Source organism: Metarhizium brunneum, chromosome 5 (assembly GCF_013426205.1).
Source record: "Metarhizium brunneum chromosome 5, complete sequence".
Classification (NCBI taxonomy): domain Eukaryota; kingdom Fungi; phylum Ascomycota; class Sordariomycetes; order Hypocreales; family Clavicipitaceae; genus Metarhizium; species Metarhizium brunneum.
In genome coordinates, this window is record NC_089426.1 from 2,359,857 (window position 1) to 2,385,102 (window position 25,246).

The 25,246-nt window shown below is 52.2% G+C and overlaps 6 protein-coding genes across 6 annotated transcripts; 3 read left to right on the top strand and 3 right to left on the bottom strand.

The window, feature by feature from the left end:
- Window positions 1-286: 286 nt before the first annotated feature.
- Window positions 287-5,046, top strand: tif471 (Eukaryotic translation initiation factor 4 gamma; the record flags this gene model as incomplete). Its single annotated transcript, XM_014686830.1, has 4 exons — window positions 287-865; window positions 993-1,649; window positions 1,797-4,873; window positions 4,935-5,046. The coding sequence occupies 4 exons, from the start codon at window positions 287-289 to the stop codon at window positions 5,044-5,046; spliced, it is 4,425 nt and encodes a 1,474-aa protein (XP_014542316.1).
- A 1,467-nt stretch (window positions 5,047-6,513) lies between these two features.
- On the bottom strand, window positions 6,514-11,192 carry pol1 (DNA polymerase alpha catalytic subunit; the record flags this gene model as incomplete). Its single annotated transcript, XM_014686829.1, has 5 exons — window positions 6,514-8,250; window positions 8,319-9,607; window positions 9,681-10,650; window positions 10,724-10,827; window positions 10,898-11,192. The coding sequence occupies 5 exons, from the start codon at window positions 11,190-11,192 to the stop codon at window positions 6,514-6,516; spliced, it is 4,395 nt and encodes a 1,464-aa protein (XP_014542315.1).
- A 1,038-nt stretch (window positions 11,193-12,230) lies between these two features.
- Window positions 12,231-14,039, top strand: G6M90_00g088010 (uncharacterized protein; the record flags this gene model as incomplete). The annotated part of the gene is made up of 3 exons (XM_066131320.1): window positions 12,231-12,287; window positions 12,336-12,513; window positions 12,592-14,039. The coding sequence occupies 3 exons, from the start codon at window positions 12,231-12,233 to the stop codon at window positions 14,037-14,039; spliced, it is 1,683 nt and encodes a 560-aa protein (XP_065987326.1).
- A 330-nt stretch (window positions 14,040-14,369) lies between these two features.
- On the bottom strand, window positions 14,370-16,401 carry ppr2 (Pentatricopeptide repeat-containing protein 2; the record flags this gene model as incomplete). The annotated part of the gene is made up of 2 exons (XM_014686827.1): window positions 14,370-15,860; window positions 15,943-16,401. 2 exons carry the CDS (start codon window positions 16,399-16,401, stop codon window positions 14,370-14,372), a joined length of 1,950 nt encoding a protein of 649 aa, XP_014542313.1.
- Window positions 16,402-16,973: 572 nt separating this feature from the next.
- On the top strand, window positions 16,974-18,177 carry G6M90_00g088030 (uncharacterized protein; the record flags this gene model as incomplete). Its single annotated transcript, XM_014686826.1, has 4 exons — window positions 16,974-17,016; window positions 17,081-17,208; window positions 17,302-17,814; window positions 17,908-18,177. The coding sequence occupies 4 exons, from the start codon at window positions 16,974-16,976 to the stop codon at window positions 18,175-18,177; spliced, it is 954 nt and encodes a 317-aa protein (XP_014542312.1).
- Window positions 18,178-19,521: 1,344 nt separating this feature from the next.
- On the bottom strand, window positions 19,522-22,586 carry YAK1 (Dual specificity protein kinase YAK1; the record flags this gene model as incomplete). The annotated part of the gene is made up of 5 exons (XM_014686825.1): window positions 19,522-20,339; window positions 20,421-21,159; window positions 21,236-21,395; window positions 21,496-21,695; window positions 21,771-22,586. The coding sequence occupies 5 exons, from the start codon at window positions 22,584-22,586 to the stop codon at window positions 19,522-19,524; spliced, it is 2,733 nt and encodes a 910-aa protein (XP_014542311.1).
- Between the last annotated feature and the right edge of the window lie 2,660 nt (window positions 22,587-25,246).

The following is a 25,246-nucleotide window of genomic DNA, read 5'->3' on the forward strand; positions in this document are numbered from 1 at the left end:
GTCTTTCTCCAAACCGCCATCAGTTGCCAGCTCTTTATTTAATCATTTTCGCGTGCCTTTCTTGGCGACCTGTTCGTCTTCTTCTTCAACAGCAAACCTGGTTTTTTTTTGGGCTGCTTTGGAGTCGAGTCCACCACACTTCGAGAGCGAGCTGCGAGACTCCATAAAAAAGTTTCTCGACCACAATCCGCCGCCCTCTTTAATTTCGGCATCTGTCCATCGGCCTTCCGCATCAGCAACAGCCTCCTTGTCAATCCTCTTGCGATCCGACAAGACTGCTCCCCTTATGACGTCGCCTGCGAATCAGCAGAACCCGATCCCGGCGCCCAATACCTCCGCGACCACGGCGACTTCTTATGCCTCCGCTGCAGGTGCGCCTAAGAAAGCTGCTCAACCGTCCCAAGTCGCAACTGGTTCCCAACCTCCTGTCGTGGTTGGTTCTTCTTCTGCCTCTCTGGCACAGAATGCGAACACCTCCTCGTCATCTTCTGTGAACGGCAAACCCGCCGTCGCCCCTGCTGTCCCTGCTGTTGCCCGCGGTAGCTCTACCAACGGCTCCGGCGTGGACCACTCGAGAAAAGTTTCCGTCACCATGGCTGCCAACGGCCCCAACTCCTACGCGGCCAACGGTGGTGCCAAATCTGGCATTCAGTTTGGCTTCGATTCGCCTGCCATGGCACACAGCACTCCTCATACTGCCAACGCTGCCCCTATCCCTATTCCTGGAGCCGGCAACCATCGCGTGCCTTCGCCCGCCCACTCTCCTTCTCCGATTCCCCAGCCATCTGCCAGCGGTGGTCGACCTCCTTCCGGTCTGCCGGGCAGTGGCCAGATGACATTTGGCAGCCTCAGTAGCGATGGCGAGGTAAGAAAAAGAAGAGTTGGAAAAGAGTAGACTGCTCTGGTCCTTCACTGTTCCCACATCTCAACTCCCCCCCTTGGCACCCCAATCTCTAAGCACAGACGGCATCGCTAACTTCTGACTCTTGTAGCGCCACATGAGACAGGGCTCTGTCCCTCCTAACCCGAGTGCAATGGGATCGCAGCCCGGAGCCCATTATAGACGCGAGTCGAGCCACTCTGTCCAGGGTGATAACCGAGCCAACTTCCCTCCTCAAGGCGGCCGTGGCCGAGGATTCAATCCTCACAACCAGTACAACAATCAGATGGGATACCCACCCAACAACCAGTTCAGAAACGGTCCCGGCCAGGGCCGTGGAATGCCTCCGTCATTCCAGCCTCAGCCGCGCAACATGCCGTATCCCAACTCTCCCCAGCCGGCCCGAAGCCCTGCTCTCGTCCCGTCGATGCCGAATACTCCCAATATGCCTCCTGCGACGATGCAGCCGAATATGACCATGGGTACACCTCCTCAGTACCATTATCCGCCTCCAATGGCACCTCAGCATCAACAAGTACAGCCCCCTCTCCCCGACGTGTCTGATAAGTTGCATTTCAAGTCTTTCAAGAAGAGCAAGGCTCGCCGCGACCACGCCAAGTCCCTGCAGTCAGGGCGCCTATTGGACTCTATACGCGAGCTACGCGGAAGCGACCCTAGTCAGCCTCAACGCCGTTTCCAGCAGCGGCCAGAGCAACAGTGGCGTGACCGTGATATTGGTAGCAGTCGAAGTGAAGTGTCCGGTGGCGACGTTAGGTCGGCAGTGTAATACCACAATCATCATCTCCATCATCATGCTCCTCCACCTCTGCCCAAGTTTGCCCCTCAAGACGCATCTTCTCTTGATTTATCTCCCGAAAGTGGTGGATTTGAACTTTGGCTGACTATGAAGCATCAGAACTATGGCTATCCTCCGCAGCAGATGGATCAGTACGGCCGACCCATGTCCATGCCATATGGCTACAACAATGTTCCGCCGTACATGGGCCCTCCCCAAACTAACCCTCCAGCGTATAACCAGCAGTTTGCGCCCCCCTATGCTCCCCAACAAAGCCACAGCATGTCTCGCACCCCGTCGCAACCCGAGCGACCTTCCAGCGCCAACCAGCAAGGCCAACCCCTCGTCGTCGGCTCATCGCAGCCTCCCAACTCTCAGGGTAAACCTGGACCCAACAACTTTGTCAAGCCTAGGAAGAGCGCGGCTATTCAGATCAAGAATGCCGCTGGTGAAGTTGTGGACACGTCAACTTTCAAGCAACCTGTTTCCCCTGCTCCCACTGGTCAGCCGTCGAAAACTCCTCCAGTTCTGGCCTCAACTCCTACTCCTCCCCCCAAATCATCCACACCTGCTGCCCATGGTCGCTCTGAGAGCACGGCTACCCCCAAGACGGCCAAGGAGATTCAGGATGAGTTGAAGGAGAAGATTAAGCAAGCTACACAGGGAGCTGCTGCTAATGAAGCCAAGAACAAGGAGCAGGCTGTTGCTACTACAACCAAGGCGCCGGCCGACGGCTCTGCCGAGAAAGATGCTGCCGCTGCCTCTACTGCTACTCCCAAGGTCGAGGCTCCTAAGGAAACTGACAAAGTTGAGGAGCCAAACAAGGCTGAAGAGGAGAAGCCGCCCGCTGAGCCTGTCGCAGACAATGGCGACACGGAAGAGGATGAAATTGAGCGCATGATTCGGGAAATGGAAGAGGCCGATGCCAAACGCGAGAAGGAAGAAGAAGAGCACCGTAAGCGGGCTGAAGCCGAAAAGGCTGAACAAAAGAAGAAGGATGAAGAAAATCGCAAGTCCAGCGCTGCCGATGAAGACCGCAGACTCCGGGAGCAGGAACGCGAGATGGAACGCCTGGAGGAGGAAAAGGAGCGACGTCAAAAGGAGGCTGAAGCCTCTGGCAAGACAATGTCAGTTGCAGAGGCCCTTGCTGCTGCCCGAAGTGTCAGGGACGGCGACGCCGCCAATGTCGACTCTGTTACCGACAAACTGTCTGGCATGAAGATTGCTGAAGAGAAGGCTACTGGCGATGCCGCTGGTCAGAAACGCTCAGCCAAGCCTGCCGCCCTCAACCTAACACCTCTCAACACCAAGCCTGTCGATCCTCCTCAGCCCAGTGCAGCTCTTCAGTCCCTCAAGTCCTCTCGGTTCCTGCAGGTCATGGATCAGGAGATTTACCCGACTGGCATCAACTCCCCGAACCCTGCATTGAACGCCGCTGTCGCTAAGAAGGGCAAGAGCTTCAAGTATGACGCTGCTTTCCTGCTGCAGTTCCAAAAGGTCTTCACCGAGCAACCCTCTGTAGAGTTCCACCAGCAGGTCAAGTCCCTAATCGGAGACGGTGACCGTTCTGCTCGCGCCCAGACGCCTAGACAGCCTTCTAACCGCGGCAGCAACACCTTCTCCATGGGGACGTTCAACGCTCCTCCAGGCCGCACGCTGCCGTCAGGTACTACCTCCGAGCAGCGCATGGCCATGTCCAGTGGCACCATGCCTCGACCCCCCGTTGGCTCAATTGGATCATTCCGAGGCCCTGGTGGTGGGTTCCCAGGCACCGCCATGTCTCGTACCTCATCACAGTCTAGAGCCGCCGGCCCCAACTCGCCCAGTGGCCGCCAGTCTAGCCGCTCTACCCGCGGTAGCCGACGTGATTTCAACACCAAGGAAGCCCAGGCTGCTAAGACCATGCCCCTAACCGCTGGTCAGGAGATCAAACCGATTGCCGTCACTTCCAGCGGTTGGAAGCCGACCAGTGTTGGCAACAAGCCTTCTGCGTCTGCTCCTGCTGCCAATGCCAGCGGTTACCTTGACCCTGAATTGGTGCAGAGAAAGGTCAAGGCCGCCCTCAACAAGATGACCCCGGAGAACTTTGACAGAATCGCCGACCAGATCCTCACGATTGCCGGGCAATCCAAGGATGAGTCTGATGGCCGCACTCTCCGTCAAGTCATTCAGCTTACCTTTGAAAAGGCCACTGATGAAGCGCACTGGGCTTCCATGTACGCCAAGTTCTGCAAGCGTATGCTTGAGAACATGAGCGCAGACGTTCGCGACGAGCGCATCAAGGATAAAAATGGCAACGTTGTCAGTGGTGGCAATTTGTTCAGGAAGTACCTTCTCAACAGATGCCAGGAAGAGTTTGAGCGTGGCTGGAGCTCTAATTCGCCTCAACTTAAGGAGGAAGAGGGTGCAGAGGACAGCTCCAAGAAGACGCTTGGTGACGCAGCTATGCTGTCTGATGAATACTACGAAGCTGCCGCCGCCAAGCGACGTGGTCTTGGTCTCGTCCAGTTCATCGGTGAGCTGTACAAGCTCGGCATGTTGACTGAGCGTATCATGCACGAATGTGTTCACAAACTTGTCGACTATAAGGGTGTCCCTGATGAGGCCGAAATTGAGTCCCTCAGCAAGCTGTTGCGCACCATTGGTGCCAATTTGGATGCCACCGAAAAGGGCCGTCCCATGATGGACGCTTACTTCCAACGCATTCAGAACATGGCTGAGCTTCCTGAGCTGCAGAGCAGAATGAAGTTTATGCTTATGGATGTTCTTGATTTGCGTAGGGCCAACTGGGTCTCCAAGGAAGCCAACAAGGGCCCCAAGACTCTCGATGAAGTGCGTGCCGAAGCCGAAGCCCAGGCTGCCAAGGCCCAAGAGTCCGCTCGAACCAACTCTCGTGGCGGTCCTGGCCGCCCTGCCATGGGCCGTGGTGACGCTCGCAACTTTTCTGGCGGCTATGTGCAGCAAACCAGCAACCAGGTTGGCATGGACGACCTCCGACGTCTCAAGGGCTCTGCTAGCAGAACCGCGAGCCAGAACGTCACCCTTGGTCCATCCTCTATGTTTGCTTCCCGTAGTAACAGTGGCCGACGTCTCGGACCGGGAGGCTCCCTGGGTCGTCCTGGTGAAGACTCTGGAGCATCGTCTCGAACTGGGACTCCTCCCAATCGTGATAGCACCTCCAACACGAACGCATTCAGGTGAGAAGAGGATCCTGCCCATCTCTTGTACTGTGAGACTAATATGCTAATCTGACAATAGCCTACTCGCGAATATGGTAGATGCCGAACACCCCGCCTCACCTCCATCCGCAGGACCCTCTCCTCTTCTGGCCAAGGCTGTTCCCGACAGCGATAAGAAGGAGAGCGAGTAAGAAAAGAAAAACCTAATCAGTGTCGTAATTTTTTTTCTCGGTGTCCTTGCATTTCGGGTGATAGACTTGGCGGGTTCTGTTTCTTTTTGCATTTACAGGGCTTCTACATTTTAATTCCATTTTGCGTTCTTACATGTTTGAGAAGAATCAAAAGTTGCGCGCCGCATTTTTTTTGAACCCACGATACCTCACCCATAGACTATTTGAGATCAGAACGGGGAAGTCTCTCGCCAGACGCAGAAAGGGAACTGTGGGCGGCGGTAACAGAACAGGCAGAGCAGTTTTGCGCCAGAAAAGCATTTCTCGCATTTTTTTTTTCATCGCGGTGCCGGATTGTTTCCCCTTCAGCCTTTCCCTTTGCTTGCCCCTCGGTTTTGTTCCAACATCTTCTGATTCTTGTCGAGGGACGCCAACACCAAGCATGGTATATGAGGGCCTTTGTTGATGCTGTCTAGCTACCTCGCGTTCGATTGGATGAAAGCAGAATCGAGACTACTGATAGGAAAGCATGTGGCAATGAAGGCGATGACGAGGTCGGAGAAGGTGAATGCACAAAAGGTGGTTGAGATTTGTTCGTTTGTCTTTTTATGAGATGATATATGCCCGGGCAGGTTTTCAACTTTGCTGTCATACCAGCGCAGTTGAGTCCATGGGCGGACTTTGGAGATTTCGCTTCCAAGAGGGGGCAAGGAAGGTCAAAAAACCATGAAATTCGCAAGGGGGTCATGCCGTGTTGTTCAGGAAAGCTGGAGCATTCCTTACTTTCCACTAGCTGTTACCGAGCAAAGACTCAGCTGCATGGAGAGTTCACCAGTCGCCATAGGTGTCTTCCTGTCGCTTTGCTTAAACTTCTGTAACTCGCTTGCCGAGGATCGGAGAAACAATGAACGGATGCTTTTTTGTTGGGAATCAGTGGCTGCACCTTTTTTTTACTGTATATCTAATTTATGGAGCACTTGGGGCTGATTTTCATCAGTTGACGGAAATTCATATTTGTTCATGATCTGTTTGTTTCTACTAAATGCTTTGTGTGTCTGAATCACTCATGTGTCATCAATTTTTATGTAGATTAGTATCGCTACGTATCGCCATGAAGCAATAATTCGTTCAACTACTATAGACGTGAAAGGCACTGCCATTTTTAACGGCCAACGCCGTTCAACCTCGAAAACTAAAGTTATGGTGATGTTGTATTCGTTTCAAAATCAAGCTACGTAATATAATGAAAAACCCTGGAATGCTCTCCGGTTGCTACAGCCAACTTGATCTTAACCAATGAGTAACGCCCATTAAAAAAAACCTTGCTCGTCGTCCGCTATATACAAGTTCTGTCGGGATATTATATCAACAGCGCGCCGTTAAACCATAAATCAAGTCATTCACCCAACGCCTTCATGATATATCCAAATGCAATTATACTCACACTCATAGCTATCCATTGAATACCCTTCTGTTGTTGCCAAGCTCTTACGCTGCAGCAAGCAGCTTGTTGAATCCGAGTTTGGCGAAGAGCGTATCCATGGCTACCCACTGTCGGCCGCACTTATCGAGATACTTGTCAACGATGCCCTTGACTGTGCCAAATCTGACGCGGTTATGTTCCGCAAGAGCCAAGATTGTGTCCCTGCCCTGGCGTGAAAGAGTAGAGTTGTTTGTGTCGGTTGCCTTGCTGCGAGCCTTGTCTACGTCCCAGAGGCTCGAAAAATATACGAGTTGGTTGTAAATAGCCTTTTCTGTGTACTCGTAGCGCATACGTCCTAGGCAATCGCGCGCGAGGCCTTTCGGTCCCAGACAACGAGTACCATAGACGCTCATTTGCCTTGTGCGGTTACCACACTGAGAGTCGTCGCAGACAAGCCAACCCTCGTAGTAGCGAGATGTTTGACTGCGAACGGCATGTTCGACTTGGGCAACGACGGACAGAGTTGGGATCACTGCTCCACAACCGCCGCAGAGCACGCCGGATGCTGATACTCGATCAGGAGAGACGACAAGACCTTCAAACTTGGTGCTGACCTTGCACTTGCGGCATCGAAGAGATAACCTTGTGCAGTCGCCGAATCGTACCTCATCGGGGATTTGGGACTCGAGTGGATGGATCTCGAGATCATCGTTGGAGCTGTTCTGCTGGGTTTGGTTTGAGCTATAACGACGTATATCCAAACCAAGTTGCTCCGCAAGTTGTGATGTAGAAGTGCCAACAATATTGGCGCATAGTCGTTCCACAGGCGGGAATATTTGTTTTCCGAGATACCATTCAACATCGGGGACGAGAGTGGAGTCTGACTTGAGATCTGCTGGTGCATAAGCACGCTTGGGGGCTGGTTCGGAACTTGTCCCATCGCCTGTAATGATGTATGACACGACATCACCTTTGCGAATCGTTTTGCCTCTTGCAATGTCGCGAAGAGCAACTTGGACTTGCGGCATAGAATCCGCATTGGGATATTCTGTAGGGCCCTTGCCAAGTTGTGTGTAAATAATATACTTGGCTACAGGGATGCTCTGCTCCCTCATCTTGCCGGCTATATCACGCAGATACTCATGAATGCGCGTGATGGCAACTTCCGCCTCATCGCCTGAAAGAATTTCGTCAAGAAGATGTTTTGAAATTTCCTTGGATAGAGCGCAGTATTCTCGGCGTCTCATATCCAGGCCCTTCACTTCCATCTTCTCGACAAATTTACCATCTTTCTCAATGAGATTGATAGCAGCGTACTTCTTCTTTGCCTGAAGCAAGATACGTCGGAAAACGTTGTCGATATCGATTTCAAGCAACTTGTATTGGTCATTGACGGCCCTCTTGAACTCGTTGCCAACTCTGAAAGCGTCAGCAACACTGTCCACATTCGCATTGATCATGACGGAGTCAGTGTCGCCATAAATGACCTGCAGAGACTTGCTTTCGGCAAGCTCTTTTGTGCTTCGAAGAATCTCACGGCCTTTGTACGTCGTCAGAACAGCCAGTGGCCGGGCGTAGAAACGGGACTTGGTGTAGCCCAAGCATCCGTACATAGAGTTGGCCGTGAGCTTCAGAGCAAGCTGCTTGATGTCCCAGGTGGCCAGTTGTTCAGGGGTTGCATTTTTGTCCTTCATAAGTGCCTTGACTTGGCGACGACGCCCAACAAGAGTTGCAATAAGTCTCGGTAGTATACCTTGATCTTGATCTGCGGGTACTTCTGGAACCGCATCTTCATCATCAGCCTATTTCGCCTCAGTTAGTCGTGATGCTCATGTAAATAAATTCTTAGTAATACATGTTATGCCCTTACCAAAGCTGTTCGATCAACTGTTGTGAAGCAAATGTTGAACTCTTGGATAATTGAGGGATATAGGGAATTGAAGTCCATTACAAGAACAAACTTGTCATACAAACCCTTTTCGGGCTCAAAGACCAGACCACCCTTGTATTTGTCCTTCTTTTTCCCCTCTCCGGTAGCCTCTTCCTGGTTCTCATCTTCCCGCTTCTGGCGGCCGCGGAATGACTGCTTGTCCGGGCAAATATATTTGTTGCGGTGGAACTCATGAAGCAGAATGTACTCATTACGCTCAGCTCGTGTACCAGTCAATGTTCGGGCCCAAGAGTTACCAGCAAGGTTGGTCAAGACTTTTGTCAGAGGAAGTAGCTGGACACTTAACGCCAACGCAGCAATAAAGTGCGTATCGGCTTCCATGTGCGTGATATAATCCATGAGGCCTTGTTTTTCTTTGGCCCAGCTGCTTAGTGCTGCCTCGTTGTCGACGTCCCTCCGGCGATTATCTCCGGAAAGGTACAGGCTGCACATTTCGGTTAAACTCCAGTTTTGGCACTTGTACATGGCTGACTTTCCGGCGTCATTGGCAAGATCGCACAATAGTCGACCAGCAATGACTTGGCGTTCGGCAAAGACATTACCACCGACTTTGCCAATAGATGCAGGCCACTCACGTCGTCGGAGGCGACCAAGTCTGGACCACTGGTGAATTTTCTTCTCGCGGAGGCGGCTCAGAAGCACACTGTAGTCTACCCCTTCAAACTGATGCCCAAGAATGACATCTGGATCAGCCACGTCAACTTGAGCCAAAAAAAAGCTCAAAATGTCTACTTCCTGCTTCTTTAACACGAGGAGGCCCCTATTCCTCTTTTGGACTAACTGATCAAAGCCGAAAGGGAAGCTTGGTCCGTGGGGGCGAATAACCGTAAATGTTCTGCACGGGAGCTTTTCTGCTGGCATTGTTTCACTCAGTGAGACCTTGTCGTATACTCTTGCGCTAATGGCAAGAATCTCTTGCTTATTCTCTTTTGCATTAAATGCGGTTCGGATAGCAACACTCATGAGGGTCAGTGGTGGCGCGTCGAGATTATCGGACTCGCTGATGGTTGACACCATGTTTGGGTGTTCAGCCAATACTTCCAGTTTGCAATGTGAGGCATTATGGATGGCACCGAAGTCAGCATCCTGAATCTTTAGCCAACAAGGGCCCATGATGTTCTTCCAAAGTACAAATTGCTCGAATAGGGCTGTGTTGGCACCAAATGCATGCGAGTATGTCTCGCCTGCGGCAGCATCAATTTGTGGTTCTGGGAATAGTGTGTTAACTCGCAATCTCTCCATTGAACCTGAGTTCCGCTCGTGGTTCGAGTCATTACTTACTAGTATAGGGATAGAATAGCTTCATGTACTGGGCCTCTTTTGGGACATTTGGGAGTTCGAAGGCGTATTTACGGGTGCATGCTTTGATCTTGTACATGTCCACCTTCAACCTTGTCATGATCTCGTCAACTTCTTCATAAACGTCCGCCATTTCAACAGTCTCTTCAGTGCTGTCGCCATCTCGAACACGTTGTTGCCGAGGTAAGAAATACAATTTCCTCAGGATGTTGTCGATTTTGACGAAGCAACTAATGTGAGATTTGGTCTTTTTGTTCAGAACCTTGCCGAAAAGACAAAGGCTGCCATTAATTTCAGTGTAGTCCGTCCAGAAAAAGTTGAGGCTACCGTCTGCTTCAATGGCATCTTTGTAATCGATTTTACCAATGCTCCGGGTCTCCGTTGAGCTGCTGACTACGTTGAGCTTGTCGGTCAAGTTATTCCAGGAACTAGAATCGACAGCGTCACCAGAAACCTGCTTCAAGGGTGAAGAACTAGTCGGAGAAGGGTACGGATCTTGTTTCAAGAGCTTCTTGACTTGGCGAGATCCAGCGATGTTTACACTCGCAGAATGAACGGCTCCTGCATGGGCCACTTCCATCATATCATCGTCTTCATCATCCTGGGAGTCGGACTTTATCTGAGCCCGTCTCTCTGCTTTCTTGGCTGCAGGCGACGACGGAGCCGGGTCGCTCATGGGTCCGTCTTGAAACCCCAGAACACCGTCATCTGCGGCATCAGGGGCGAGCCCATCGTCTGAATCGATACTAGCGACAGGCGGCGACAGCAGACGAGTATCAGTTCGCTTTTGTCTCTTTTGAATGGGTTCGACAACCGGTGATAAGGCTCTGGATTTGCGACGGCCACCAGACCTCTCAATCTTCGCTGACCGAGGGGAAGGTGAGGGAATATTAGTGTCCACCTCCTTGATAAGGTCGGCTAAAAAGTTGTCATCGTCCTTGGTCTTGGCGACCTGCAATTTTCACAGTTAGTCCACCAAAGATTTGCACCGGAGTATGCCTGGAGTGTGCATCGAGCTGGCTCACTTTAGATTTGGGCTGAGTTTTCCCGGCGCCCTTGGTGAAGTATTCGCTGATGTTGCGGTCGTTCGCATCGCGCTTGGCCTGGCTGTCGCCGTTGTTATTCTTGGCTGGGGAGCAGTGAGTCAGCGGAATGTATGGGCAAGCCAAAACGCAATGGGACGGAGCAAGACAACAAACCTGCTTTGTTGGATCTGCCACGAACAGGCAGCTCGTCGACATCGTTGTCTGAGTCGTAGCGGTGGACACGATCCCAATCTTCACGACCGTCATCGGCGTAGCCTTCCCCGTTGTCGTCGACCACGAAGTCATCCTCGTTGAGGCGGTCTCGAACGATTTTCTTGTAGCCGTCCTCGTCAACTTCGTCATAGAGGTCTGCTGCGTCCTCGACGCGGTAGCTGTCGAAGGTCTTCTTGCCTGACTGGCGAAGGGCATAAAGCTCAGCGAGCTTTGCCCGGTAATTAACCTTGGGCATGGCGAGCTGGCTGTGAATTAATGACGATTATCATTCAAAATAGGAGCCAAGCTTGCACATCTGATGATTATGTGACGATGAGACGGTAGAATAATGAAAGATAGTGGATGTTCGTGGCGGTGAAAAGTTAAGCATGGACTGTTAGCAGGGACGACGTCTGCCATACGAAGGTACTCGATTGCTGATGTTCTACCAGTCCAGAGTCGCGTCTTGTACCGTGTCGCGACCGCGAGACGCGTCTCAATTGAAAGTACTCCGTACCCCTAGGTTTGTTAAAGTGGTAATAGTGGGTCGGACATTCGACTGTGTGCATTTAACTGTTTGGCATTTCAAAGACTGGGGTATGCAACTAGCCGGCTTGCCAACCTGCCAACCTGCTGCCTAATTGGCCCCGCTGAGGCAGGTGCAATTCTCCTGTGCGAGGTAGGAAGGCGAGGTGGGAATCACTTCACCACCCTCACACCACTGTCAAGTACCTAAGTACTTTTTGATCCATTCGCTTCACTTTGATAAAGATTGGTGACTTCGCGAGCCTGACCTTTTCGCTGCGTCCGCGCCCCTATCTCTCTCGTCTTTCCCATGTCGGATGCCTTCGTACAAGAAACCCTTATGCGACATTCTTTGATCATGTATGCCGAGCATGTTCAGATGTAGAGTTCTTGCAGATTGTGTCCGTTGTCTCTTGCCTCACATTATTCCCGCACCTTTTTTTTTTGTGTTGCGGAAACATGTCGACAACATCTCCTTCCTTCCTTCGTCGCCGCTGGCCTCGTAGGGACATCCGGTCGACTGTTTTCGGGCTCTTGTTTGGTTTCTGTAGCATCCAAGTCCCGTTGCTGTGCATTTGCATCTCTAATGTATTTGCAGGTTCTACCGTATCTCCATCTCCGTAGACAACTGTCTTCCCTGTACCTCCAGGCTTTATCACACATCTTGCAAAAACCACATTCTACTCGAGTTGGATTGACCTGCTCTCTGATTCCTTGCTGTACCGGTTCATAAATATTGGTTTCAGCTTTCGCAGACTACTATTCCAACATGTTGTTCTCCAAACAGCATTCCAAAACAGAGGCTCCTCGGGAGAAGGCTTCCAATGTAAATCGAGTTGTCAGCTAGAAGCTGTGGAACAATCGATCCCAACAGCAGCCAAGTGAGGGCAATGGGGGTCAGGAGTCCCAGCACAAACCATCAAAAGCTACACCGCGTCGGTGGTTTTCAACTTTTCGTCCCAAGACACAACTTCGCAAGGAAAGTCTTGCGTCACGTTCAAGTCACGGCGGCTCGAATAATCAAAATGATGCTGATCTCAATGAGAAACGACGTACGCTCATACTACCTACCCCTCTATTACACGCTCACGACGTCCTGTTGTTCTCAATACTAACGTGTCGCCGTGCAGGCGGCTCTGTTAATGTAAATCACCGGAGAAGCCTCAGCAATGTCTTCAAGACAGTCAAAGCTAAATACTCTCGCGATAAGCTAGACAAAAACGAACCTGACAGCCGTGAAACAGAGGTGACGGAAGCCTTAGAATCAGCTTCGCCAATTACCAAGGAGCTCACCACACCCAAATTGGAGCCGAGACAAGTTTCGCCTCCTCCTCGTCTAGATGTCTTATCTGATTATTCTTCTCATGACTCGTCGGCAGAGCCCTCTACGTTTCGTGCAGGTCTGGAAAAAGCAGTTGCTGACATCAACATTAAGTACGAAACGCCATCCAACTCGCACTTGATGAAGAGTATGACAGATACAGGAGCCAAAAGACTGACGAACGCTACTTCACTGCCATTCTATGCCAGAGGTTCTTTCCGTCCTCGGTACCAGCTGCCTACGTTTGTGGATGCTCCTGTCAAGACTGCACAATCTACAGCAGGAGAACTGCAGCTACTGTCACCAAGAGTGTCGACAGAGTCTGTCCGAATAGGCACAAAGGGTGTTAAAGGCGCCGATGAAGGAGGTTGCCATTTGCCCACTCTTTTGCTCGATGGAGTCTTGGGCCCAAGCTTCGATTTTGGGGAATTTATGACACCGCAACAAACAGCCGAGCCAACTGTCTCCAGTGAAATAGGAGACTGCCTTGCAAAAGATTCGGTTTCATCTGAAAACTCGATAGGGACCGTCGTTTGCGAACACGACGCAAACAATAATATTGAGCTCGAGACAGATTCAAATGCTAAGCAACTCGACCCAGGCACAACGGCCTCAACGGCCTCAATAGCCTCAACGGCCTCCAAAGACAGCCTGGTACCCTCAGTCGCATTGACAACTGCAACCAACAAAGATGATGTGGCGTCTCCCCCTGCCGAACAAGTATGCCAACATCGTCGCTGCCGCTCCAACAGTGATCAACCATTACGCAGCTTCTCCGGGTCCAACTTTGGGAGTTTTGATCATCAGAGTCTAATATCGGAGATTTCCAGTACTGAAGTCGGGCGTCTTCGTTCCAAGAGCACCTCTGATAACTCAGAGAGTTATTCCGAAATTATTTTGAACCCCCGCCAGGCTTCTGGGAGCAGTCAAGTTTCCGTGTCTCACGATGAAAACATTCCTTCCGTCTCTGAGCTAGTCAGCAAGTTTCGGCGCATGGGGTCACTGCCTGGCAAATTTCCCACGAATTCGGCTTTGGAGAACCCCAATCCACATCCAGCATTGAGGAAAGTATCACGAGGGAAACAATTTGAAACATATCGGAGTCGTTTTTCAAACGACTCGGAAGGGGACTCGGGGCTAATGTCCAGTGCTGAAGAACCAACTGACTGCTTACAGCTGGTTATCCCTAAAACCGGGTTACGGGATCACAATCTTCTGACCTCCGAGGACGCGGGATCTGAAGAAAGGGACGAATGATGATAAACGATAACATTATTGTTAAGGATACTCAATGGTATCTGTGGCGCAGCATAGGCACAGCAGATTATTAGACATTCGCCAACCCTGTCTTGCAGCAGGCAAAAATTTTGGAAGGCCAATAATGATGAAGAGTAGTATTTCATTACATGTAGCTTTCAAATCAACCTGAAGCACGGTCATCTCCAACCCCGTGCCATCCAGTGCAGAGATGACGTTTGTGTAAACGCCGCCCAAGCGGTAGTGTACAAGCTTTGCTGAGCGTAATGTACTACACTATAGCTAGGATATTTCTACCCCAGGGTTCCGTCCGACTTTTCCTCCCGAGCCTCAACGGCGCTCTTTTCGTAACGAGACAGGATCTCCAGATTTTGTTGTGTCCCAAACAAAGTCCCCTCCCCCTGGTCTGTGAGTAGCATCCTCGACCCCAACTGGGACTTCATGCTCAACACTTGACGAACGCCGCAGTTTGGGCTCTGCTTTCTCGCGATCAGAGTAGAAGGCTTGGATTTCCCGGTTTATCTTGGCTCCAACGGCACGCAGCTCACGCAAGTCTTTCTCGGGAAGCATACTTTCGTTGATCACCTTATTAAAAGCGGAGAACATGAGCCGTGCCAGGGCAATTACTTCTCGCTTGTCATTGTACAAAATGCCCTTGCCCTCTTGGGTGGCGGGCGTAGGAGTAGCCTTGAAATAGTGATAGTGAACCTTCTTATAGGGTTCCCAGAGATTAGCGAGAGCCGTGGTAATTTGCACGCCGTATTCCCGCTTGGCGCCTGCTTCGTCACCATTTTGGGCGCGGGTTCGGAAATGATAGTGACTGACGAGCGCGACTCTCAGGTAGAGGCGGAGGGTATGGATGTCCGGGACGTCGAGGCGGGACATCATGGAGTTGAGGATGACAGTGGAGTTCTCAATGGCGTTCTGGTTGATGTTATCGCGGACACAGGTCTCCATTGCGATGCGGTACGGCTTTGGGTCGACGAATTCTTTGGGGAGGATTTCGAGGATGGATGCCGCGTGGGCACTGGCCTTGGCTACCTTGAGCATGCCAAACATGCGGAGCCAGTTGTCGTTGTCGGGGACGATGCCGTAGTGACGGATCATGAGGTTCCAGTATTTGATGCCCACTGTTGTGAGCTTTGAGGATGCGAGGGTGGTCAGGAGCAGGGCAAGGGTGTTGCGGCCGGGGATGGCGTAGACGGCCTTTGTGGAGGCCTTGGGGGGCCCGTTGATGCCGACATTTTGCATGTCGGCATCTTGAAAGGGGTCTGAAGCAAGGGCCTTGGCGAGGTTGGAAATATTCATGGTCTGCTGCAAGAGATCCAGGACAAGCCGCCTGTCCTCGCGCTTTGGCGCAAGCAACAACACGCGACCCATGGAGCAGACGAGCTCTTCATCGATGACGAGTCGGCCCTGCTTCCACTTGTCCATGACCTCGATCCAAAGACCGTTTGCTCGGTCCACGACTTTTTGCAAATTCGTGGATTGTTGCTGTTGAGGCAGCTCCTTGCTATCCCTCCAGGCACTATGGCGCAGGGCGTTCAAGATGGTGGTGTATGTGTAGGCTGTTGGTGCTCGTGTGGAATCGTTAACGGTGTCGGCGATTAGAAACATGGAATCGAGGTCTCCAGCCCTGGCGCACACATTCAGTACAGCATTGAGGTGTATCGAGTTTGGCTGGATACGCTTGTCGGCCATGAGGATATTGTAGTGCTTTACAGCTTCGGCGACTGCGGCTTTGGGGTGCTGTGACCTAGCGCAGCCTCGGAAGATGACGGTGAATGTCTGGACATTGGGCAGCTGGCCGCGTTTCTTCATCTATTTACAAAACTCGCGTCAGTTATACTAGGGTACTGGAGGTGTATGCCAGGGACTCAGGGGGTGGACAGAGCACACGAACCTCATTGAATAGCTTGATTGCTTTCCTTAGATGCTGACGCTCGAGCTGATAATCGATGAGATGGTTCCAGGCAACGACGACCTGACGTTCCTTGCTCGCCCTTTGCGTCAAGAGCAGCGCTTCGTCAAACCGGTCCTTTGCGAGGGTCTGACCGACATGCTGTGCAATCTTCCACGGGTCGTCCATGTAGTCCAGGTGCTTGTTGACGGCACGCTGCAGCTTCTCGCGCTGCCTCTTTTCGGCAACTGCAGCTGAATTCTCTCCATCCGGTACTTGTAGAGTCCTCGGTGCGTCGACAGGCGCGGGGGCCGCAGGCGGCGATTCCGTCGTATAGCTTCTGCGTTGTTGGCTTAGATGCGCAGCTGCTCTGACAGCAGAGGCTTCCGCAGGGCCTCTTCTCGCAGCCAGTTGAATTGTCCTGAGCAGACATGCTCGACAGGAAAGAAAGCTTCCTGCCATCGTGAACAGGCCCGACCAAAGGAAAACCGTCTGATTGAGTACACCTTGTCCCCGCACGAGGTGGTTGATGGCGAAAACAATGTATGGCACGATAGCCGCTCAGGGGACATGCATCGACTGGCAGGAAAAAACATTGAAAAATGTCAGGGTCCAAGATCTTATCAGTGACCAACACAATTGTGGCGCCAGGACTAGTGCTAGTTGACATCTGCATAAGTACTTAAGTACTTAGAAGTGGCTACATGTTGTACATGTAGCCCACGAGTGCCAGGTATGTACTTCGTACTGGTACGGAGTTTTCTCAGCATTGATCAATGAAACTTTGTGCTTCGGGAGACTGTTTGTCGCCACATTGATTGGCTGTCGCGTCAACATTGAATCTCTCTGCTGCAGGCCCTCCGGTGTAGAGCCCTGGAAACATCGCCCGCCGCCGCCCATTAACTCAGCCTCGTCTTCTTCCTCACTCCCGTCCAACATTTCTAGATTGCCGCCATATATCCCGGCCTTTCCTTCCTCCATCATATATATCCCAGGCTTAGCCGTGCTGTGCCATATACTGCGCATTGGTCACAATGGCGTCCACCGCGTCAGACTTTCAAAAGCTCATCGCCGATGGTAATGCAGCCAGCATCAGTCGCAGCCCTTTGATTCCCCCTCTTGCTAACGGGCGGCCACACAGCGCGGGAACGGAAGAAGAACTCAGCTCTTGCTGATCGAATCTTTAGTCGCGATCGCCGTCAAAGTGCGCCGTCAAAACTCAAGCCCACGCCCGGCGGCTCCCTTGCGAGCCGCGTCGGAGTGAAGAAGGTAGTCATTTTCTAAACACCCGCGATGCATGTCACCATGGCCGCGAAAATTTGAAACCAACTCTTGCTGATGCACTTTTCTTTCACGGTGTAGCAACGCGCCCCTGCCGCCGCCGCCGCTGCTGCTGCTTCCAATACTCGCAGAGCTAGTCTGCCCGCTGGCAACGTCAATGGCGAATGGACACACGACCTCCACGACTCTGTCAACGGCGTACCAGCCAAAGGCGGTTCCCTGAGCTCCCGCATCACTGTTCCCGGCGCCAAGAACGGCAATACCGCCACCAAGAGAGCTGCCAGTCGCAAGGCCAAGCTTGCCGCTGCTGTGGACAAGATGGACACCGACCAAGTCAACGTCGTCACTCCCTCGTTCCAAGCCACGTCCGGCATGGGCCTCACCATCCGCGGTCTCGCCGGTCCGTATGCTCTCCTGGGCCAGAATTTTGCTCCCGGGACAACTGCAGCTGATATCGAGAGTGCCATGACGCCTGTAGGCGGCGAAATGGTCAGCTGTAAGATTGTCAAGACGAAGCCTTTTCTCATTGCTGAGATGGTGTTTGTTTCCCGAGAGGGCGGCGAGAGGGTCATTGAGACGTTCAACAATAAAACAGTACGTGGTTTCCGTTCCTTTTTTCCATTACATGCACCCCGTCGCTCGGCACATCCGTCCCTGCCAGTCAAAGCTAACAAGTGACTGCCCCAGGCCGACGGAAGAGTCATTCAAATCTACCCCAAGGTCGGCGGTCATCAGGCCTCCGCCACAACCAACGAACCGCCCGCCAACGCACCCAGTGGACCGAAATCGTCAAAGGCCTCGACACGAGACCAGGTGGTGGATGGGTCCATGGGCTTTCCCGATCCCATGGACACAAATGGCAGCACCAATTGGGCGGGCAACAACCGACTCTACAGCGACAGAATGGTGGCCGGTAACAAGAGGGGCAGGGGATTCCAAAGAGGCAGAGGGCGGTAGTGGTCCCTCATGGCCTCCAGTTAGATCATTTCTCTTTCACCATGTGTAATCATTAGGGCGTCCGGGGGTGCAAAACCAGGAGTATCGGCGTTTGGGGGCAATTCTTGATACAATATCTGCCGGCGGCAGCAGCCCCCGAATATCAACAAAAGGTCATCATATTGTACAGTACTTTAGTATCATCTTTACAGCAGGGCTCGGGGACTCAATCAACGCGTTGCACTCGTTCAACATGGCTAAAAAGCATTCTTTGTTGAAGTATTGTTCGTCACCCTCTCGCACAAGACTCCGTCGTCTCTCTTGTTCCGCAAAACCGCGGCATCCCATCATACAAGATCACGATTTCCACCCCCATTTGCCATACATCCCCATTGATGTAGATACTAAAAACACAAAAGGAAAAAAAGAGACAAGGTGAGATAGTTTGCAAAAACCAACCTCATTGCCAGAACCACCCCGGGAGCATTCTTTTGTTATGCAAACGTCCACTTTTTGTTTCGAGCCCAGTCATCTCATCCTTGCACACGGGGGGTAAAGGCCGGAGTAAGGGAAGAAAAAGAGATGGAATCGTACGAGACACACGATATGAGAAGTGGGAAACACACAATAGTCGTATCTACAAAGAATTCCATGTTTCTTTTTCTCTGCTTTCATCCCCCCCCGGATGCTACTGCGTGCAGAACAAATAAAAAAAAAAGTAACCCATCCATCCTGAACCGCCGTCCATATGCGTCTGCGTCTATTTCAATCTTATGCCGTGTGAGCAACACCCCACACTGGCCTAAGCTCTTTCCCGTGTCAAACAACCCAAAAAGTGAACAGAAAATGAAAAAAAAAAAGGAGGGGAAGAGGGTATGTCCAGCTTCAGCCCAGGTCCTGAGAGCAGTAAGAACGTCGACGAGGCCCAAGCAATGGAGGGAAATGGTTGCCCGTCAGAAAAAAATTGGCTCGGGGTGTATTTTGTCTGCTGAGCCAATTTAAGCCAAGCAACACCGTTTCAGATGTTGACCTGCCGTGTCTTGACAGTGCTAAATCTTGGGGCCTGCAGATTATGGATAAAGCATTCATCCCAAACATTCTATCCCGGAGTTGCACCCGTGGTATCCTATCGTTGGTTTTTTCATATCGACTTGAAGGAATTGTCGTGAATACCGTGGAAGCAAACATGACAAGACGCCATTGCAAGTACCATAGCAAATGAGTTCTGTGCAAACGTATTCCGCACAATGGCCCAGAGCTGCTCATATCGGGTCAAATGGCCCAGTGCGGAATAGCACGACCGTACCCTTCCAATAAAGTCCTACTGTGCGATTGCTGCATGCCAAAGGGTCAACAGAGGAGCCTTCAATGCCACGGGTTCTGGTTTCCCATGAATCCTTCTTCCAAGGTGCGTTCTTCGAGATTGCGGATGAAATCGCGATTTCCCCTGCCACCTTGCTGAACCCTGCTTCCCCGTCGACCAGCACGTCCAGGAGTATTATCCATGCTAACCATGCCTTCGCCAGGGGGGGGATAATAGGCTGGACTAGGCTGCAGGCGGATAGGCTGAGTCGGGTCAAGGTGGCTTGCCACTCGCTGAATAGCAGCCGGGATACCACTCTGCTGCTGCTCCATGGTTGAAGCTCTCTGCCGGTTCGTTCGCATGCCTCCTTGCTGATACATATTCGGTTGAGCAACATTGCCATACTGGGTGGGAGGCATTGGTTGGGTATGCTGGCCCACGATCATTGGGCCGTACTGACCTGCCTGGGGTCCGTAGGGTGGCGCCATATTGCCATGGTTCCCAGCAGGCGAATAAACAGGGTTTGCAGTGTACATGGGAGGTTGAGCATGCCCTGACTGTTGAGGGTACTGGCCAGCAGCAGCCATGTTGGCATACGCTCCCTGAGCGGCTGAATGTGCAGCCGAATTAGCTTGAGCTTGTGCCGCCTGAGCACGTTGCTTGCTCAAAGCCTCAGCCTGTTGCTGCTGTTGCGTTCCTGGTGCGGGAGATCGGTTCAAGGAGCTCGCTTTGAGGTTCATGGGAGGAACGAAAGGACCAGTAAATTTTTGTTGAGTGATAAATGGATGCAACTTGGCTTGCTGAGGGGACCATCTCTCGAGGGGATTGATAGTCAACAATCCTCGGACAAAGTCGATAAAGGCTATTCGGTTGTTCATTTCTAGAGCAAGGGGGGGGCAAAAGTGTCAGTGGCATTGGACTTGTTCCAAAACACGATGGTTCAAATAAAAGAATTACACACCTCGATCGATTTCGCTCTGCTTCATGTTTTTGCGCGGCATGGGATAAGATTTGATAATATCAGGCAGCGTGCTTTGCTGAAAGTACTTTTTGCTGGGCTGTTCCTTCGTGTTGTGCTCGCGTGCGTACTGTTCCATACTTTTCAGATGATACGTCCGTCTGCCGAATTCGTCCTGGCGTTTCTCAAAGAATTCGCCTGCCTGCTTGCCCATTTCAATCATCCAGTTCTGGGGGTTGCCGAGCATCTCAACAATCCGTGAGACTTGGTTGTACTCTGATGACCCGGGAAAGAGGGGCAGGCCCAGGAAGAGCTCTACTACGATACACCCCAAGGACCACATGTCAATGGCTGAGGAGTATGGCAGGCCGAGGAGGACTTCGGGCGAGCGGTAAAACCGGGACTGAATATAGGTGTAGACTGTTTGCCGCTCGTCACAAGCGGAACCGAAATCAATAATCTTGATAATAGGACTTTCCAGGTTTTTGAGTAGAATGTTTTCCGGCTTCAGATCGCAATGGATCAAGCGGGCTTTATTCAACAAGGCAAGGCCATTGAGAAGTTGTTGCGCAAATACTCGCACAAGGGTGGTGCTAAGTCCTCGGAACTGGTTCTGTTTGATGAGCTCATACAAGTTTACACTCAGCAATTCAAATACTAGACAAAGATGTTGCCGATGAATAAAAGTGTCCTTCAATCGCAGTAGGTGATGGTCATCGTTCTTGTCGAGTTTCGTGTTCAGCTACACACAAGACTTGTTAACAACAGGGGAACCAAAAAGAAAAAGAAATTCACGAGACCGGCACACGGGGACTGACCAAATCGAGAACGGAAACTTCCATCATGCTCTGGTTAAAATAAGCAGTGCGGTTCTTGATGACCTTGACGGCAACAACTTCTTGCGTCTTCAAGTTTTGGCACTTGACGACCTGGCCAAAGGTTCCTTGGCCAAGAACATCCAAGATGAGGTAACGATTCCTATAATGAGGTATGAGTAAAACTGTAGGTATAGACACCGAGTTGTGGATGTCGGCCATAGACTGCCGATCATGCCACCGTAGGGGGGGAATTCCCTTACTTGTGGCCTGCTTCTTCGGATCCTAGAATATCATTGACATAGAGAATATAATCACTGTCTTCATTGTCATAACCATCATTCTTGACTCCCTTGCTCGGTTTAGTCAGGACTCGACGAGGATTTCGCGAGGTCTCATATTTAAAGCCAGGATTGCAGATGCGGTATGTCGCCGGTAAGTGAGATGTGAGGGCTTGAAGAGGCTAGGTAATTGCGTGAGTTAGTCAAGTCAATTGTCACATGTCACTTCACGGTTGTGATGGGCTCAAAGCACGTACGCTGATGAAGCCTCCTTCGGGGTTTGCTCGTCGGAAGGCCGGTTGCCGGTTGTTTTTGGGTCGTAGTTCAGTCAGAGCTCGAACCTTGCGGAACTCGGGGACAGGCTTTTGCCCTGCAGGATTCGATCGAGCGGGAGATTTGGGTCCATTGGAGTAGGCTGCGTCTAGATTGGCCACGGCTGAGGAAGGGTAGCCCTCTTGGGACGAGGCAAAAGGCGTGATTGGCGGCAGCTGTTGACCAGCCTGACGCCCGGCGGCATAGTAGGGACTCTGAGGATACTCCGGCTGGCCACTCGGGGACTGCGTTTGAGGGGGTGGATTCGCAAATTGGCTCGACTTGGGTGCGTAGGGAGAGGTCGGAGACAGCGTGTCCATGGGCGAGTATCGTTGAGCAGCAGAAGAAGGCTGTTGCTCATGGGGCATCTGAAGGTTGGAGGAGCGACCACTAGAAGCGTGAGACTGGTGGTGCGGTCTCATGGGATATTTGATGCCGGCATGGGCGTCGTGGGCGTCGTGCATAGCAATGTCTCCGTTGCCGTCGCGAGAGGGACCCATGGACATTGGGGAAGCGGCGGCCGGATTGGGATTGCCAGGTCCCGGAAGGTTGATGGCATGACCATGACCATAGGCGTGAGGGTGGGCGTGGACGTGGACTTGAGGGAGAGCGGCGCGGTGATATTGGCCATGGTCAGGACCGTAGGCCGCGGCGGCAGGAGGAGGAGGTTGACCGGCATAGTCTCTGGGCATTTGTCCGCCGCCGTTGTGTCGTCGCGAGGCACCGGCCGAGTCGGGATATTGCTGCCACGACGGATCCATGTTGGGCAGAAGGGGGGGAACGCAGGACAGCGGCGAGGGCAGCGGCGAGGGCGACGACGGGAATCGACGAGAAACGGCGAAAGCGAGGGCGAGGGCGCAGCGACCTGAACCTTGACAACAGCAGCAGCAGGGACGGCGGTGAGGTGCGCGCAGGACCGCCGTTCAACGCGACCGACGTCGATGGAGAGAGCCAAGGTGCAGAGAGGCGACAGAGAGGCGCAGGATGCAACAGGAACGGGCGGCGTCGCTGCGAGCTGGCAAAGCTCCCGAGCTCCAAGAGGGACGGCCAGATGATGATTGTGGTACAGAATGGACTGGTGTCTGGTGGTGCTCAATGTTGGTCGCTGGGGCGGACGGTCTGTCGTCTGGTCTGGTCTCAACTGGTCTGGCGCTGCTGCCAGTACGTACGTTGTACCTACCAGTTGGCCCGCGGGTACGTCTGGTCCGGTCAACTACTAACTACTTAAGTAAGTAGGACTAGTAGCTTGGTTGCTTGGCAGAGTAGCACTGGCCGGACGGGAGCACTGTACATGTACTTAGTATGTACTCCGGCCTGTACTGAAAGTACTTGACTTGAGTGCTCTGCCGCCCAGAGTGCTTGCTGCCTCCCTCAAGTGCTCCCTCGAGTTGCTCTCTCCCTCCCTCATACAAGATGGAACCAGTCGACCCGAGAAGGCACCTGGGTTGGGCGGAGCTCAAGCAGCCACCAATTGACCAGACTCACTGCAGCCAGGTTGGGTGAGAGAGTGCGTACCAAATTGCTGTATGCGGGTTGATTGAGGGTTTCAAGCTGCCGCATCAATACGAAGCCGATGGATTGATTGCAGCCGCCGCTGAGCTCGAAATGACGGGCTGTTGTAATAAAGTCAATGTAACAGCACCAGACTTGAGTCTGGAGTCAACATTCAATGTTCAAGTCCCAATGGTCCGGCCTGGCCTGGTCCTGACACGGACGGCAACCAGTGCTGACTGGCTGAGCCGACTGGGCTGGGCACCGCGCTCAATTAGGACTGAAAGGTGGGGGGAGACTTGACTGCGGGAGTCAATGTCGATAGTGCTACGGAGTAGTAGTGCTTCCTCGAACCAAGCACAGTAGGCTTGACGGGGATTGGCTCCTCAGGTGCGTTTGGCGCGCTATGCTGCAACATCGCACTGGGCCGGGGCCACCTGAGACGTCAACCTGCGGACATGGACTCGTGCTGGAGGTTGGGCAGCTCGGTCACTCCACCGACGGCCGTGGGGCAGGCGCCCAAGATTTCAAAATGCCTGGCTTCGTGAGCTCGGCAGCCCGTTATTGTTTGGCACAATCACGCCAGTCTGGTTATCGCAGGAGACAGGGGGTTGGCCACGAAAGGAAAAGCAAGCGATGCAAGAGGGAGCAGGAGGAGCAATTTGTCACAGAAGACTGCATTTATTGTCTGAACCACGAGCTCGGCTCTTGTGCAACAGGACGCCTTTCCGGTGGGTTGGGGGGCACAATGGAAGAAAACCAACCTTGACAAGAATGGATTGACCCCAAGCTGGCGCAAACTTCAACCACCAGCAGAAAAATGGAAGTGACTAAGTTCAGTGTTGGTACGTACATACTAAGTACGGAGCAACCATGATGTGTCCACGATGCTGATTTGCTGACATGGTCCCGAGACGTGCACATGGCCAAGCATCTACAGCTACTCCGTACGTGTGTACTGGTAATAATAGTAATGCCGTGGCTGCCGTGTTGCCCATGCATGCCGACCTGCTCGGTACCGTTATGTGTCAATGGTACTCGGCGTTCAATGGCGTCGACTGCATCAGTTCTCCCAAAGAGCAGCCAAACAGGGCACCCAGAGCCACCTCATCACACACCCAACTTGCGCTCAACATCACATACATAGCTACTAGACGCGCGGGGGCTGCCCGCATTGTGCACGTGGAGAGCATAGCTCGCTCATCATCATCATGCCACACCAAGCAAGCTTCTTGCCCTCAAGTGCTCGACAAAGGATGCACGCACCCGGCTTCTCCGCCCATGGAGATTCGAAAGCGCCAACCAAGACGCGACCCAAACTCTCCAGCTTGCGCCCGTCAGAACCCCCATGTCAACTAGTCTCTATATCCATTTGAACATATCACCATCGCGCAACGACGAAAAAAAAAAAAAAAACACCTCGCATTGATCCGCAACGCCATCGCCACGGGCTCCCATCCCATCACGCTCGTTGTCTCAGCTCCTTGCGAGCATTGCTCGTTCAGTGGCTCGACGAGGGTTCGTCATCATCATATCCAGGGTTGCCGAGTTATCGGCTCTTGTCCTCATGCTGGCGCTAAGAAACGCCTCGTTGTGACATGGCAAAAAGGCTGTCGTTGGCTGAGCATGCATAGAACGTCATACAATGGGCAGTCTTCCACGCTATGTTCTATAGAGTACCCATCTGTCCATGAGAGCCAGGTATTTTCGCTTCTGCCCAGTAGGTGTAGATGCGAGAGCAGCTACTGCTTCAACAACATGTCTGATTCTATTGTCATAGACAACATGCATAGCTGGACCAGGATAAACACATGTATGTCTTGGCTTGTCGACTTTTAGCATGCTGTCCCCTTTTTCATATCATACACGAGTTGGTGCAATTATTATCGATGCATCTCATGGTAGCCCCAGTAGATTCCAAAATCTTGCA